Source organism: Delphinapterus leucas, chromosome X (genome assembly GCF_059928025.1).
Source record: "Delphinapterus leucas isolate spDelLeu-1000000601 "Yukka" chromosome X, BTC_Dleu_Yukka2, whole genome shotgun sequence".
Classification (NCBI taxonomy): Eukaryota; Metazoa; Chordata; class Mammalia; order Artiodactyla; family Monodontidae; genus Delphinapterus; species Delphinapterus leucas.
In genome coordinates, this window is record NC_143150.1 from 117,634,925 (window position 1) to 117,647,880 (window position 12,956).

At 34.5% G+C, this 12,956-nt stretch overlaps 1 protein-coding gene across 2 annotated transcripts in view; it reads right to left on the bottom strand.

The window, feature by feature from the left end:
• Positions 1-9,829, bottom strand: part of CDKL5 (cyclin dependent kinase like 5) — a 126,463-nt gene extending 116,634 nt beyond the window's left edge. For both annotated transcript variants that reach the window (XM_022565482.3, XM_030763167.2), the window contains exons 1-2: positions 9,289-9,829; positions 6,287-6,321 (exon numbers count right to left, since the gene is read on the bottom strand). In XM_022565482.3, the coding sequence (XP_022421190.1) occupies positions 6,287-6,321; positions 9,289-9,352 (99 nt within the window). In that variant the 5' untranslated portion in view covers positions 9,353-9,829. The remainder of the gene's footprint in view (positions 1-6,286; positions 6,322-9,288) is intronic.
• Positions 9,830-12,956: the final 3,127 nt, after the last annotated feature.

A 12,956-nucleotide genomic window follows, 5' to 3' on the forward strand; every position in this document is an offset into this window, starting at 1 on the left:
GAGCCTGTGCTCCGCAACAAGAGAAGCCACTGCAATGAGAAGCCCGCGTGCTGCAACAAAGAGTAGCCCCTGCTTGCTGCAACTAAAGAAAGCTCGTGCACAGCACCAAAGACCAAACACAGCCAAAAAATAAATAAAATAAAATAAAAATAAATTTAAAAAAAAAAGAAATAGTAAAGCTCAAAAGCACTGCAGAATATGAACTATAGCTTCTAGTGGTATTTCATGGGTGGGTTACTTTTTATATAAAAATAGATCCCCACGTACTACTTTCCAGTTACTGATTTCAACAACTGATAAAGATTTATGCTTAACTATTTAAAAGTGTCCACTATACGGGCATTTGTTGATCAGTTCCTTTTCTTATATTTCCAGTGAATATATATTTCAGGCTGTGTAGAAAAATGATTCCCACTCATTTTTGGTTCCTGAAGTTTTAAAGTCACATTAAAGAACTAGTTAAATCCCTTAAGCAGAGACATTTATCAAAGACTAATGAAATTACTCATCTTAAGAAGATGTAGAAAGAATGTTCTCTCTCTCTCTCTCTTTTTTTAATATTTATTAATTTATTTATTTGACTGCTCCGGGTCTTAGTTGTGGTGTGCAGGCATGTGGGACCTAGTTTCCCGATCAGGGATTGAACCCGGGCCCCCTGCATTGGGAGCACAGAGTCTTAACCACTGGACCACCAGGGAAGTCCCAAGAATGTTCTCTTAAAGAAGGAAATAATTATGTTTTATAATTGGCAGAAAAGGGGACTTTAAAGTCCATCTAGTGCTCCAGCCAACTCGTCCTCTAGACTGGGGGGCTGTGGAGTGGGGGGGGGACTGAGTCACTATAAGAAGGACAAATGAGGTAAAGTCTTCTGTGTAGACAATGCATGCAGAGCTAGTAGTGGGGCTAGTTCTAATTTGACCATTCCCTTATCTCATTTACTAAAAAACAAACAAACAAAAAAATCCAGATTAGGACGATGAGGATAAAGGCAACCAGGAAGCCTGCAAAAGCCCCAGATTCTTCTGGTTCCCTGAAGAAGTCAGACTCAACTGGAAATTGACACCTGAGCCATTGTTTCTTTTACTGATAACAAGACAACAGAAACATGGGTAGTTTTTCCTATATCAACAGACTAGCAGAATTGGAAATACAAAATATTATAGTACAAAGAAGTATGATTTTGGTGAGACTTTTGTCGTGTTCCAGAGACTGTTCTACAGTCAATTGGATCAGAAACAAAAACCCGGTCAAGAGAGGAAACCACACAGAAGTAATGGTTCTACATGAGTGCCTCTGTAAGAAGAGGCAGATGTTTTCCCCCATCAATGATTCCTACTATCTTTGTTCCTGACCTGGAGTCCAGTTTAATATTGATATCTCATTAATCTTCATAACCTGCAGTAAATTCACATAATTTCAGACAGTGCAATTACTTAAAAAAAGATTATGATAAAATAATCAATTAATACTGAAATACTTCCAGCTTCTTACAATCTTTATGAAAAACCCCAAGCCTCGCTATAATCTTCTTCAAACGCTAGAAATTTTGCACACAAAAGCAAGAAACCACATCTTATTTTTATTTAAATAAGGAGGAATAAAGTGACAAAGTAAATAATATAATATCCCATATATTCTGTTTCTCATTGTTGACATCTTTTTTAAGTTTTAAAAACTCTAATAACATGTAAAACCTAAAACTAAAAATTAAAGAAAAACATCTGTTTTATTTATTTAATGTGGGCAACAACCTGAAAAAATAAGTTTATTTTGGTCTAGTAGAAAATAACTGTATGGTTTTAGATGGCAACTATAAATAATCTGTTAAATTGATAATGGTTCATTGACTTTTCCTCAAGCATCTTCTCAAAATAGTTTGATTAAAAAAAAGTAACCAAATCATCATTCAGCTTTTTGGTGAAAAAATAAAATTAATCTGAAAAAGAAAAATGGAATCACTAATCCAAAATGCATATTGCTTGCTAAAAATGAAGGCTTATAACAAAAGACAAATTTGTGAATATTAAGTAATAACAAACATCCAAAGAATGCCTTTTAGTAGGGGAAAATATGGGTATTCCTACCTAGAAAATATTTAATCAAATCTACTCTTCCTACAACTCTCAAAAGAGAAAAATGACACAATCCAGATCTTCTCTATCTACTCTCTCCTTACCCTCTTGCAATGTGGCATTAATGTATCATTTGACTTAAAGAAGTCATTAATAAATGGCATTCTTAAATGAAATGGATTTTCTCACCCCTCAATCCTTATCATTATGGATCTTTTTTATGGATTTTTAACACTATTGGTGAATACCATTAAAAAAAAATCTTTCTTCCTTGCTTTCAAGAGGTCTACTCCCTCTCCTTTCAGTATGATCATTTTAAACACGTCTTTCACACTGCTCTGTACTCCCTCTTGGAAGGTTCATATCATTTCACACTTCCATCTCAGGTTCAAGGTAGCCATTTCTGGAGTCAGATCAAAGCCTGGTTTCGCCACTTATCAGCTGCATAATCTTGGCCCAGTTACATAGCCTCTCTCTGACTCAGTTTCCTCATATGTAAAATAAGGATGAGAGTGGGGATTGTGGGGATTAAACGTAAAACATCAAACAGAGTGCCTATCTACCATATATGGTAGATGCTCAATATGTGGTATTTACTAATATCAGGTTTGGTATTCTGTTGACATTTTATTCTTTATTATGAAAGCCAAACTCATTATCTCTCCCTCCAAACTTATACACCCTTTACAAGTTTCCCAGTCAGATAAATGATACCAATGCTTTTCCAGTTTACCACAAATCCTTGGGATCATCTTTAATCCCTCCACAGGGACCCACCACTGTGCAAAAGCTCTCTACAGTGTCCTTCCTTTTTGGTTCTGTAATTTAAGTCAAGTTTATCATTTATTCAATACTTACAGCTGTACCCCAGTACTGGACTGTTCACAGCTTTGTATAACTAGCTATTCAAGAGCATTCGTTACCTACTACTTCAAAACAAACAAACACTTCTCATAAGTCAACCCCAGCCATAGGAAAGGAACTACATGAATCAGCACTTCACTGTCCTAGGCTCAATTAGCATCAATCTCCAACCTCTCTCTATCCTCTCTCTTGCCTCAAGTTCTAATCGCATCTCCCTATTTCAACCCTATTCCATTCTCCCTACTTTGTTGTGAGGATGACCTTTTTGGGTTTCTGGGAAGAAAAGTGTACTGTGAAACATGCCTCCCCTCTCACAGGCACTTCAAAGCAGACACGTAAAGAAAAAGAAAATCAGCAATGCATATTTACAGGGCAAAGGTCCAAGCCAGAACTTCTTCCAAGTGCGAGTAATCATAAAGCTCCATAAAGAGTTTAAGAGTCACTGCTAAGAGTGTTCATATACATGCCAATATGTATATATAACAATAAACAGAAGTTGTCAAAAAGAAAGTACAGTTACATTTTTCTTTTTTAATTGGGCAGCATTTATTTCAGTAAATTAAGGAGTATGATCTTTGGTCTGGAATAGCCCAACATCATATTATGTTCACAAAAGACAAGATATATCTGTTTATAAACATGACCTCTAAACTTCTTGCAACAGGACACAGATTAAAACAGTGACTTTCTTTCATACTTGTTCAAATACACCATATGCTAGGAATTATTTAGTTATATATACAATCATAGCCAACATTCTCAGAAACAGATCAAATTTATGCATGTGATCACATACCTGTGTAAGTAATCACAAGAGACCTGATTTATACATTTTTATAAGCATTTTATTAAAAATTTAAAAGGTATGCAAAATATATGGGCATGATCACTTTACACATAATAAGCACAAAAGGGAGGATTATATCCATTTTTGACTATGAGATTTCATAGTTATCCATTCGTTTGATCCTAACGGGTAAATCTTATCAGAAGCATCAAATTCTCTATTTTTGGACAGTGGGGTAAAGATCTGAAGGTCTGATTCTAGCTGAACAAAGGGTATACTGTAAGAAGTCTGATGACTAAACAGTTGCAAATTCTAGAAAGAATTTTATATTACTCTGAGTTAGGTACTAATTTATGCTTCAAATTTTCCATCCAGTGCTATCTTTTTAGGTACATGAAAGGAAAAAGCAACGATACTCAGACAGGTGGTCTGTAGGGCCCTCATTTAGTGAAGGGCAGTAAAAAAGAGGTATTTTTTTAGATGCAATCTCATTTTCAGCAATCTCACAGGTTATTTTTTATCTATTCTTCTATCTATTCAGACAGACCATAAGACATATAAGGGCAAGAAAACTATGGTTTATTCATCCTTGTAATTCAAAATGCCTTGCACATGGCCACTAAGAATCAGAGTTCACGTTTAGAGTCGGTTTCCCAAGAGCAGAGATGCCTGTTCTCGTCCACTTTCACTCTGAGCCCATCTTGCTGGCACTAATAGTGTGTATTATGAGAATGAGGTACAGTTAACAAGCATGTTTTAACAAATGAGTAAACCAGATATATGGAAAGATAAAAACAATATATTCAACTAATAAACTTTATTTGTACATAAAAGGCAGGAGAGCTTAGATAAGGTCATGCATATGGCTGATTTCTCTGTTGTGCAACGGAAACTAACACAGTATCGTGAAGCAATTATACTCCAATAAAGATCTATTAAAAATTTTTTTTTAATTTTTTTAATTAAAAAAAAGAAAGTATAGGGGAAAAGGTCACGGGAAGAAGTGTGACAACGACTGAGAGAAAATACTGTTGGAAGATTTGTCATTATATATCAGAAATTCCTGGGTTTTAAAATTCAAGGATTAAGACTAAGAACTGAAGCTTCCATTTGCTATGTTGTATCAACAGAGCCATAGTACAAAAAGGAGTATTATGTTCATTAAAGAGTCAAATTTAATTTGGACACTAACAACCTATTTCCCCTGAGTAGTATCTACCCAAGAATTTTACTTTTTTAAAGCTTCCTAAATTTATTTTAACTCAAGGCACCTCCTTAAAAGCACAGCACTTCACTAGAGAGCTTTCTATTTGTTTAATTTCAAACTGCAGTGATATTTCTTAATTAGGAATTTAAGGTGCTAAATTTATTTTGATTACATTTAATTTATTATTTTAAATTCTTAGCATCCTGAATCAACAGCCAACAGTATTCAAACCATTTTTTTAGGATTTACTGGCAGAGATCTTCAGATAACTATTATCAACATAAAATAACTCAAACACCCAATTTCAAGAATAATAGAAAATTCTTTGAATTAAAGAGATTTGTGATGTAAAACCCAAAATACATCAACTGTCATGAAGCCTTAAATTCAAAATGTAAGTAATATTTTGTACAATGGGAAAGAAAAAGCAAACATAAAAATTATATCATCTTTGTGTGTGTATACACACACACACATACATATATGTTATGACAGATTGACAGATTTGAGAGTTTAAATTAAATGGCTTAGACTAAATTGCTAAGCTCATCTCAGATATAAATTATATCATTATAAAATATCCCAAAAATCTTTAAACCTTGGTCTTTACAAATTATACACAAAATAGTATGAGGCCAGATATTAATATTCAAACTAGGTATACCATAATAGAAAAATATTTAACCTAATGTTTGAAATTGTTACAGCTTCAACACTTGCCATCTTAACGGTAGTCTCTGAGTAAAACATGCTCAACACTGAGCAACACCTATGGAAACTTGAAATAACCTCCCTGAATAACTGGTGATTATTAATCATAGTCAAATAATCTATATATATAAGATTCATTTCAAGGCTGTTCAAGGGTGATCAACCACAGCTAACAGTCATAATCATACACTATTACCCCAAGCCCTATTTCATAACCAAACACCTATACACTACCCTTCAAAATCTGGATTCTGACCCAATAAGCAGTCTAAGTTATTGGGTCTACAAGAAAAATGTTGACATGAAACTCCTCCTTGCTCTTAAGTACTTGAACATAAATTAAATCTGTCACTACTTTGATTTCTTCTCTACCATCTTTTCTCTCTTCCCATTAGGCAGCTTTTCACCTACACATAGGTCAGTTGAAAAAAGAGCACATGACTGTAAAGAACTAACTACTTAATCATGATAAAGCTTACCCAAAGAAGTCTCTTTTTTCAGGGTTCCCATATTAATTCTCCTTTATTAAGCATCATCACCATCATAGCCAGTTTTAATTATATGCCCACATGCACAGAACACTACATTAGTTTCAAAACAGTTAAACATATATAGATATCTTCTTTTTAAAAATTATGTACTTGCCTTGTGTCTGCATTTAAGTACAACTCCATAGGCTCCTATAATAAAAAAAGAAGTAAACAATTAGGGGCACGTATACAAATTACAGCTCTTGGAGACTGTAGAATCAAAGTTCTATTATATTTACATTGGTTATCAATATATGGTATAATAATGATTCCTAAAATGATAATATTCTGCAGTGATAATGCAATGAGCCATATACAAAGAGAGCATGAATATTTATTATACATTTTTTATAAACCAAGAGTATAAGCAACCCATTTCCCCAACAAGTGCATATTCTTAAATGTTTCTCTTTTTAAAGAAAATTTCACTTTTCTTTTTTAAACTTAAGTTTAAAAATTTCTAGAGACAAGATTTGGACATAACAACTTTAAGAGTAAATTAAAATCACCTCAAAAGATTCTAGGGAACTCAAACTTTAAGAGTTAATGGTTTCACAAAGGTAGGCTCAAGCATGGAGCCTACCAAATACGTTCGCTGTCCTAGGAGACATTTAAATTCTCTTCTAAGATACTGGAATGTTTTCCCTGACTGGCAAAATAGTACAGGCCTCACCTCAGCATTCCAATCAATAACTAGTAGGAGTTGCTACATTTTTGCCATAAATATTAAAATCAAAGGCACCAGCAGAGGGGTCCAAGGATCTCTGGCCATTTATAGCCAAGCACTCCCACTTTCTTTGATATATTTCAAATGAGATACATCACTAGCTTTTGGGTTACTTATACTATTAACTAGCCAGTAAGCTACTTCCTTAGAGGCAAAACACAGAGTTGACAGCAAGGAAATTGAGGCAAAAGTTATAATGTGAAAAAATCTAATTAGGAGAATCAAAATATAATATATGATAACTGAAGTTTGTAGAAATGATTGACATTTACAGACAGGCAAAGCCCGTGTTCATCTCTGAGAAGAGGACTTCAGGGAGATGACATTAGGAAATGTGTCTCCAACAGAGCCTGGAGAGCCAGAATAAGTCTCCCTCACCCGGTAGAGATGGATGAATCTTATTATCACAGTTAGGATGAACCCAGCCATTACAGCCATCCAACTCAACTCCACAATCACCAGGCAATCATCCAATCCTTATTTAACTGCCCATGCTAGTTTTTCTGTGGGGTAAAAATGCACTGCTTAGGCTGCAGGGACGTAGAGTTTGCTTGACAGTTTTTAATTACCTTAATATATATGTATTTCATAGTCAGAAAAGCATCTGAGGTAGTTTACAAAGAAAAAAAAACATATAGCAATGATGGTTCTGACTACAATTTAAAGCTGACATATTCTGATTTATATAACAGTCTGGTAGTTTTAGTTAATCTAAGCCGATCCCTGAGAAGATTATCACCTATGGGTATACTAAGAAAAACAAGGCTATGATCCAGAAAATCTTAGGCCCAGAATCTGGAACATTCCAACCCTGTTACACCCAAGGAGCTGACCTTCTCCAGCAAGTAGCTTTACGGCATGTCTCTATAATACTTTTGAAAAAACAAAAATAAAAATAATAAAGAAAGCAGGTATTATAAAATTAATAGTAGATAACACATTGAAAATGAAATTTTATCTACATAATTAATATCAATGAAAAACAGGAAAGGGAGTTGACTGGTGAAGGAAGAAGGATCCATTCTTTTTATATGGTTTCAAACTTTGGACCCTGAAGCAAACACCCAATGATTAGTCAATATTTTAATTGTTTCTATTTATTTGAAAAGGATTTAACAACTTAATATTAAAATCCAGAACAACTATCCTGTTGACACAGGTAAATTTTAAAACTTCTTTTGAAATTCAAAATATACTTGAAAATTCTGAAATATCAAGTTTTTGTAATATTTGCTTTAAAGATACAGATGCTAAGAAACCATAATTATAAATCACTTATATCGTGTTAACAGAATCATTTATCAAAATCTCCATAAAGTTACCTTTAAGCCAAGAGCAAAAATTACTAACAAGGGGCTTCCCTGGTGGCGCAGTGGTTGGGAGTCCGCCTGCCGACGCAGGGGACATGGGTTCGTGCCCCGGTCCGGGAGGATCCCACGTGCCACGGAGCGGTTGGGCCCGTGAGCCATGGCCGCTGAGCCTGCGCGTCCGGAGCCTGTGCTCCGCAACGGGAGAGGCCACAGCAGTGAGAGGCCCGCGTACCAAAAAAAAAAAAAAAACTAACAAGGAAGAATCAGGAAGATTTATGAAAATGAATTACCATATTTCATCAAATTGGTATCACTGATTATAAGCATTACTGCTAGGAAAGAAAAAGTGCTGTCAATCAAACCATGACATGCTACTGATTATAACACACATCTGATTTCAGAGATGTTAAAAAATGACCAAATTGGGCTTCCCTGGTGGCACAGTGGTTGAGAGTCCGCCTGCCGATGCAGGGGACACAGGTTCGTGCCCTGGTCCGGGAGGATCCCACGTGCCGCGGAGCGGCTGGGCCCGTGAGCCATGGCCGCTGAGCCTGCGCGTCCGGAGCCTGTGCTCCACAACGGGAGAGGCCACAACAGTGAGAGGCCCGCGTACGGGAAAAAATAACAAAAACAAGACCAAATTGTGTGGTTCAGAATTTATAAAATGTGGTTTGTTATTCTCAAAGACAAATAGAAGTTATTTATTCATTTATTTATCATGTATTAAGGAAAATTTAACATACAAATTTTAAGTTAGTCAAAATAAGCCTAGCTGACATAAAAAGTAAATGTAACCAAAAAATGTAGACTAAAGAAATCATGATTGCTAATGAAAAGAATGAAATGAAGGCAGCCTTAAGAAATCTGATTTCTTAAACTTTAAAGGATTTTTAAATGTTATTAACGTTCAATTGGAGAATAAGACCCAAATAGTTTAAGTGTAATTTTACTTTTAATATTTTACTCTTAGGCACATATGTGAATTGATAAAGGTTAAGTTAACAGAATCTGAATTAATAACTTTTTTGGTGGTAGATATAATTGTACATTGCTCAAAAACTCAAGGAATGCTAAACTTACCTTCACCTACAACCCCAAGGATCTCAAATTTATTCATCACATTACCAATGTTAGGAATCTTCATGAAGACAAACTCCTCTTTTGATGCAAGCCACAGAACATGGCATCAAAAAAGAACTTCTAAGAAAGTTGTACAGTAAGTAGAACAAAAAATGTCCAAAGGAAGAAATTCTCACAGGTTGGCAGGAACTTTCACATATTTGTCCTAATGTGAAGTATTAAATGATTCCCTGAAAGAACAAACACAATTAAAAGTCATAAGTTTTATTTCTCAGTACTCTAATAACCTAACCAATCTTTTTGTACAGTTCTTTTAAAACCACATTAATGTTTCATATACTACTACTACTACTACTACTGCTACTGCTACTGCTGCTAATAATAATAGGAGGGAAGAACCCAAAATGAAACACAAATGAAAAAATGTACCTAACTATATTTGAAATGAATAATATAACTACACTGAAGGAGGCTGGGGGAAAAGAATTAACCCCAGGTAACTTCTGAAAGCAGTATTTTAACTACATACTCTCCTTGAACTAAAGACAAAAAGAAATATAAACAAATATTATACTCAGTTATTTGTTTTTACACAGAGATATGAAACTTTTTCATGTATATTCTAGGATTAAGCAAATAAGTAAATACACTGTGGACAATGTGGGTTTGGTTTCATTCTCATAAAAGGAAGTTACAAAGATGACAAGGGGGAAAGCTTGGAAATAAGAGTTAACCATATAGGGTCAGTTCTTAATATAGACAGATGTAGAAATAGATATAAATGTGTATGTAAATATACATACACACATACATTCTTCCAAAAGGTAAAACATGAATCTAACCATAGGCAGCAACAGACAAGCCCAAACTAAGGGACATTCTACTCAATAACAGACGTGTATTCTTTAAAAACGTCTACATCATGAAAGACAAGGAACAACTGAGTAACTGTTCCAGAAAAGAAGATTAAGAGTCATGATAACTAAATATAATGCATGATCCTGGATTGGACCCTAGACAAGAAAAAAAATTTTTTGCTATAAAGGGTAACTGATAAAATTTAAATGTCTACAGATTAGATAGTAATATTGTATCAATGATAATTTTTTTTGTTTTGACAATAGTAAGGTGGTTACATAAAACAATGCTCTTGTTTTAAGAAATGACAAGATGGATGAAGGTGTACAAAAGGTACAAACTTCTAGTAATAAAATGAACAAGTCCTAGGGATGCAATGTACAGCATGGTGACTATAGTTAATAATACTGTATTGTATATTTGAAAGTTGCTAAGAGAATAAATCTTAAAAGTTCTCATCACAAGAAAAAAATATGTTCCTATGTGTGGTGATGGATGTTAACTAGACTTACTGTGGTGATCATTTTGCAGTACATACAAATATCAAATCATTATGTTGTACACTTGACACCAATGTTATATGTCAATTATATTTTGATAATATAAATAAATAAGGCACAGCCCAGATCTCTAGAATAAGAGAGTCTAATAAAAAGCTTAACCAGAAAAAAAAGAGGAAGAACACCAAAGTTTTCAGAGATAAAGCTTGCAACTTAAACCGTTCAGAAAAAAATATGTACAGTGTATGGAGGAAGAGAAAGAGAGAGAGAGAATGATAAAGCAAATATGGTAAAATATTAACATTTGGGGAATAAGGGTCAAGGGTCTATGAAACAGGAAATCCTTTATACCATCTTCGCAACTTTAAATCTGAAATTATTTCAAAATAAGTTCTTTTGTTTCAAAAAAACCTATCTTTAAGAAGAACAGCTGTATCAATATATAATATTGGTTTAAAAGGAAGAAATAAATCTAAACCAGTAAAGAAATTTTTTTTGCTGCCTATGAAATTTGAAACTTTTAAAATATATGAGTACCCCATGTGGTGTAAAGTACTGACACGAAAAAGTGTGCCATTCTGTACACTAATAGTAGGAATGTAAACTTTCTAAAGAGTAAAATGTCCATAATTAAATGCTTTTTAAAAGTTCATATCTTGATAAAAGTATGACAAAAACCTACAATATCATTCTTAAATGTAGAATTTTTAGATAGTCCCTTTAAAAAGTAAGAACGTGAGAAGAAGTCCTACTATTATTAACATTACTATTAAACATTTTCCTAGTGGGTTCCAGACAGCTCAGTAAAATAAGAAAAAATAAATGAATAAACTATATAGGACTGGAAAGAGGAAAAGGTAATAGAATTTACAGATATTATTGTCTACATAGACAATTCAAAGGAATCTACAAATTATTAGAATTATAAGTGTTAACAAGGTAGCTAAATATAAGCTCAATACACAAATATCAACTGTATTTGTAAACATGATTATGAAACAGAAAATGTAATTTTTAAAAATCATCTTTACAATAACAAAAACGGCACTTAGGATTTAACATAAAAGACACTCAAGACCTCTATTCATATACATATATATATGTACACACATAACATATATAGATCACACATATATATGTGTGTGCGTGTGTGTGTGTATATATATATATATATATATGTAAACTTTATTCAAAGGCATTGAAGACGCATATCAATGAAGTTATCCCAATTTTAAGGCTAGAAAATTCAATACTATAAGAATATCAATTGTCTCCATATTAATCTATACAGTCAATGCAATTCCAATCAGAATCCCAAGAGGGTTTTCTGAGGAATTACAATAATCTGATTCTAAAATATATATGGAAGAGCAGAATTCCAAGTACGGCCAACACCCTCCCGAATAAGAAAAATAAGAAGGCTCAGCTTTGAGGGGAGGATCCGGCAAGATACTCTCTACCAAATATACTGAGGGTTAGAATTGAGCTATAGGACTTCCCTGGTGGTGCAGTGATTAAGAATCTGCCTGCCAATGCAGAGGATTCAAGCCCTGGTCCAGGAAGATCCCACATGCTGCGGATCACCTAAGCCCGTGCGCCACAACTACTGAGCCTGCGCGCTAGAGCCCGCGAGCCACAACTACTGAAGCCCGGGCACCTAGAGTCTGTTTTCCTCAACAAGAGAAGCCACCGCAATGAGAAGCCCGCGCACTGCAACGAAGAGTAGACCCCGCTCTCCGCAACTAGAGAAAGCCCGTGCACAGCAACAAAGACCCAACGCAGCCAAAAATTAATTAATTTTAAAAAAAGAATTGAGCTATAAAAATTAAAACAGGGTGGTCTTGGCACAGAGATAGACAAATTAGCCAGTGGAACTTATATGAGAGCTCAGAAGTAGACCGTACGCCAAAATCCCTATAGCTCCAAACCCACCTCCATGTCACTTCTCTGCTCAAAACCCTCCAGGGGCCTCCCATATCATTAAGAGTGAAAGTCAAAGTCCACATAAGCCACCAGGTCTTAACCCCCTCTCTCCTCTGATGTCATCTCTGACTCTTCTCTCCCTTGGCTTGCTCCACTCCAGCCACACTGACCTCCTTCCAGCTCAATATATAACAAAGTCACAGTTGTCCCTAATGCTAAATATTTGTCACTCTAATATTTACTTTAGGTCAGATTCTTTTTCTCTGATTTTTCATTCAATATTTACCAAAAAATGTTTTTGAAAAAAGGCAAGAGAAAGCAGACACTATACTTATTGTAGAAAACAACTTTAATTCAATGGAATCACAAATTTTTAAAGGATGACTG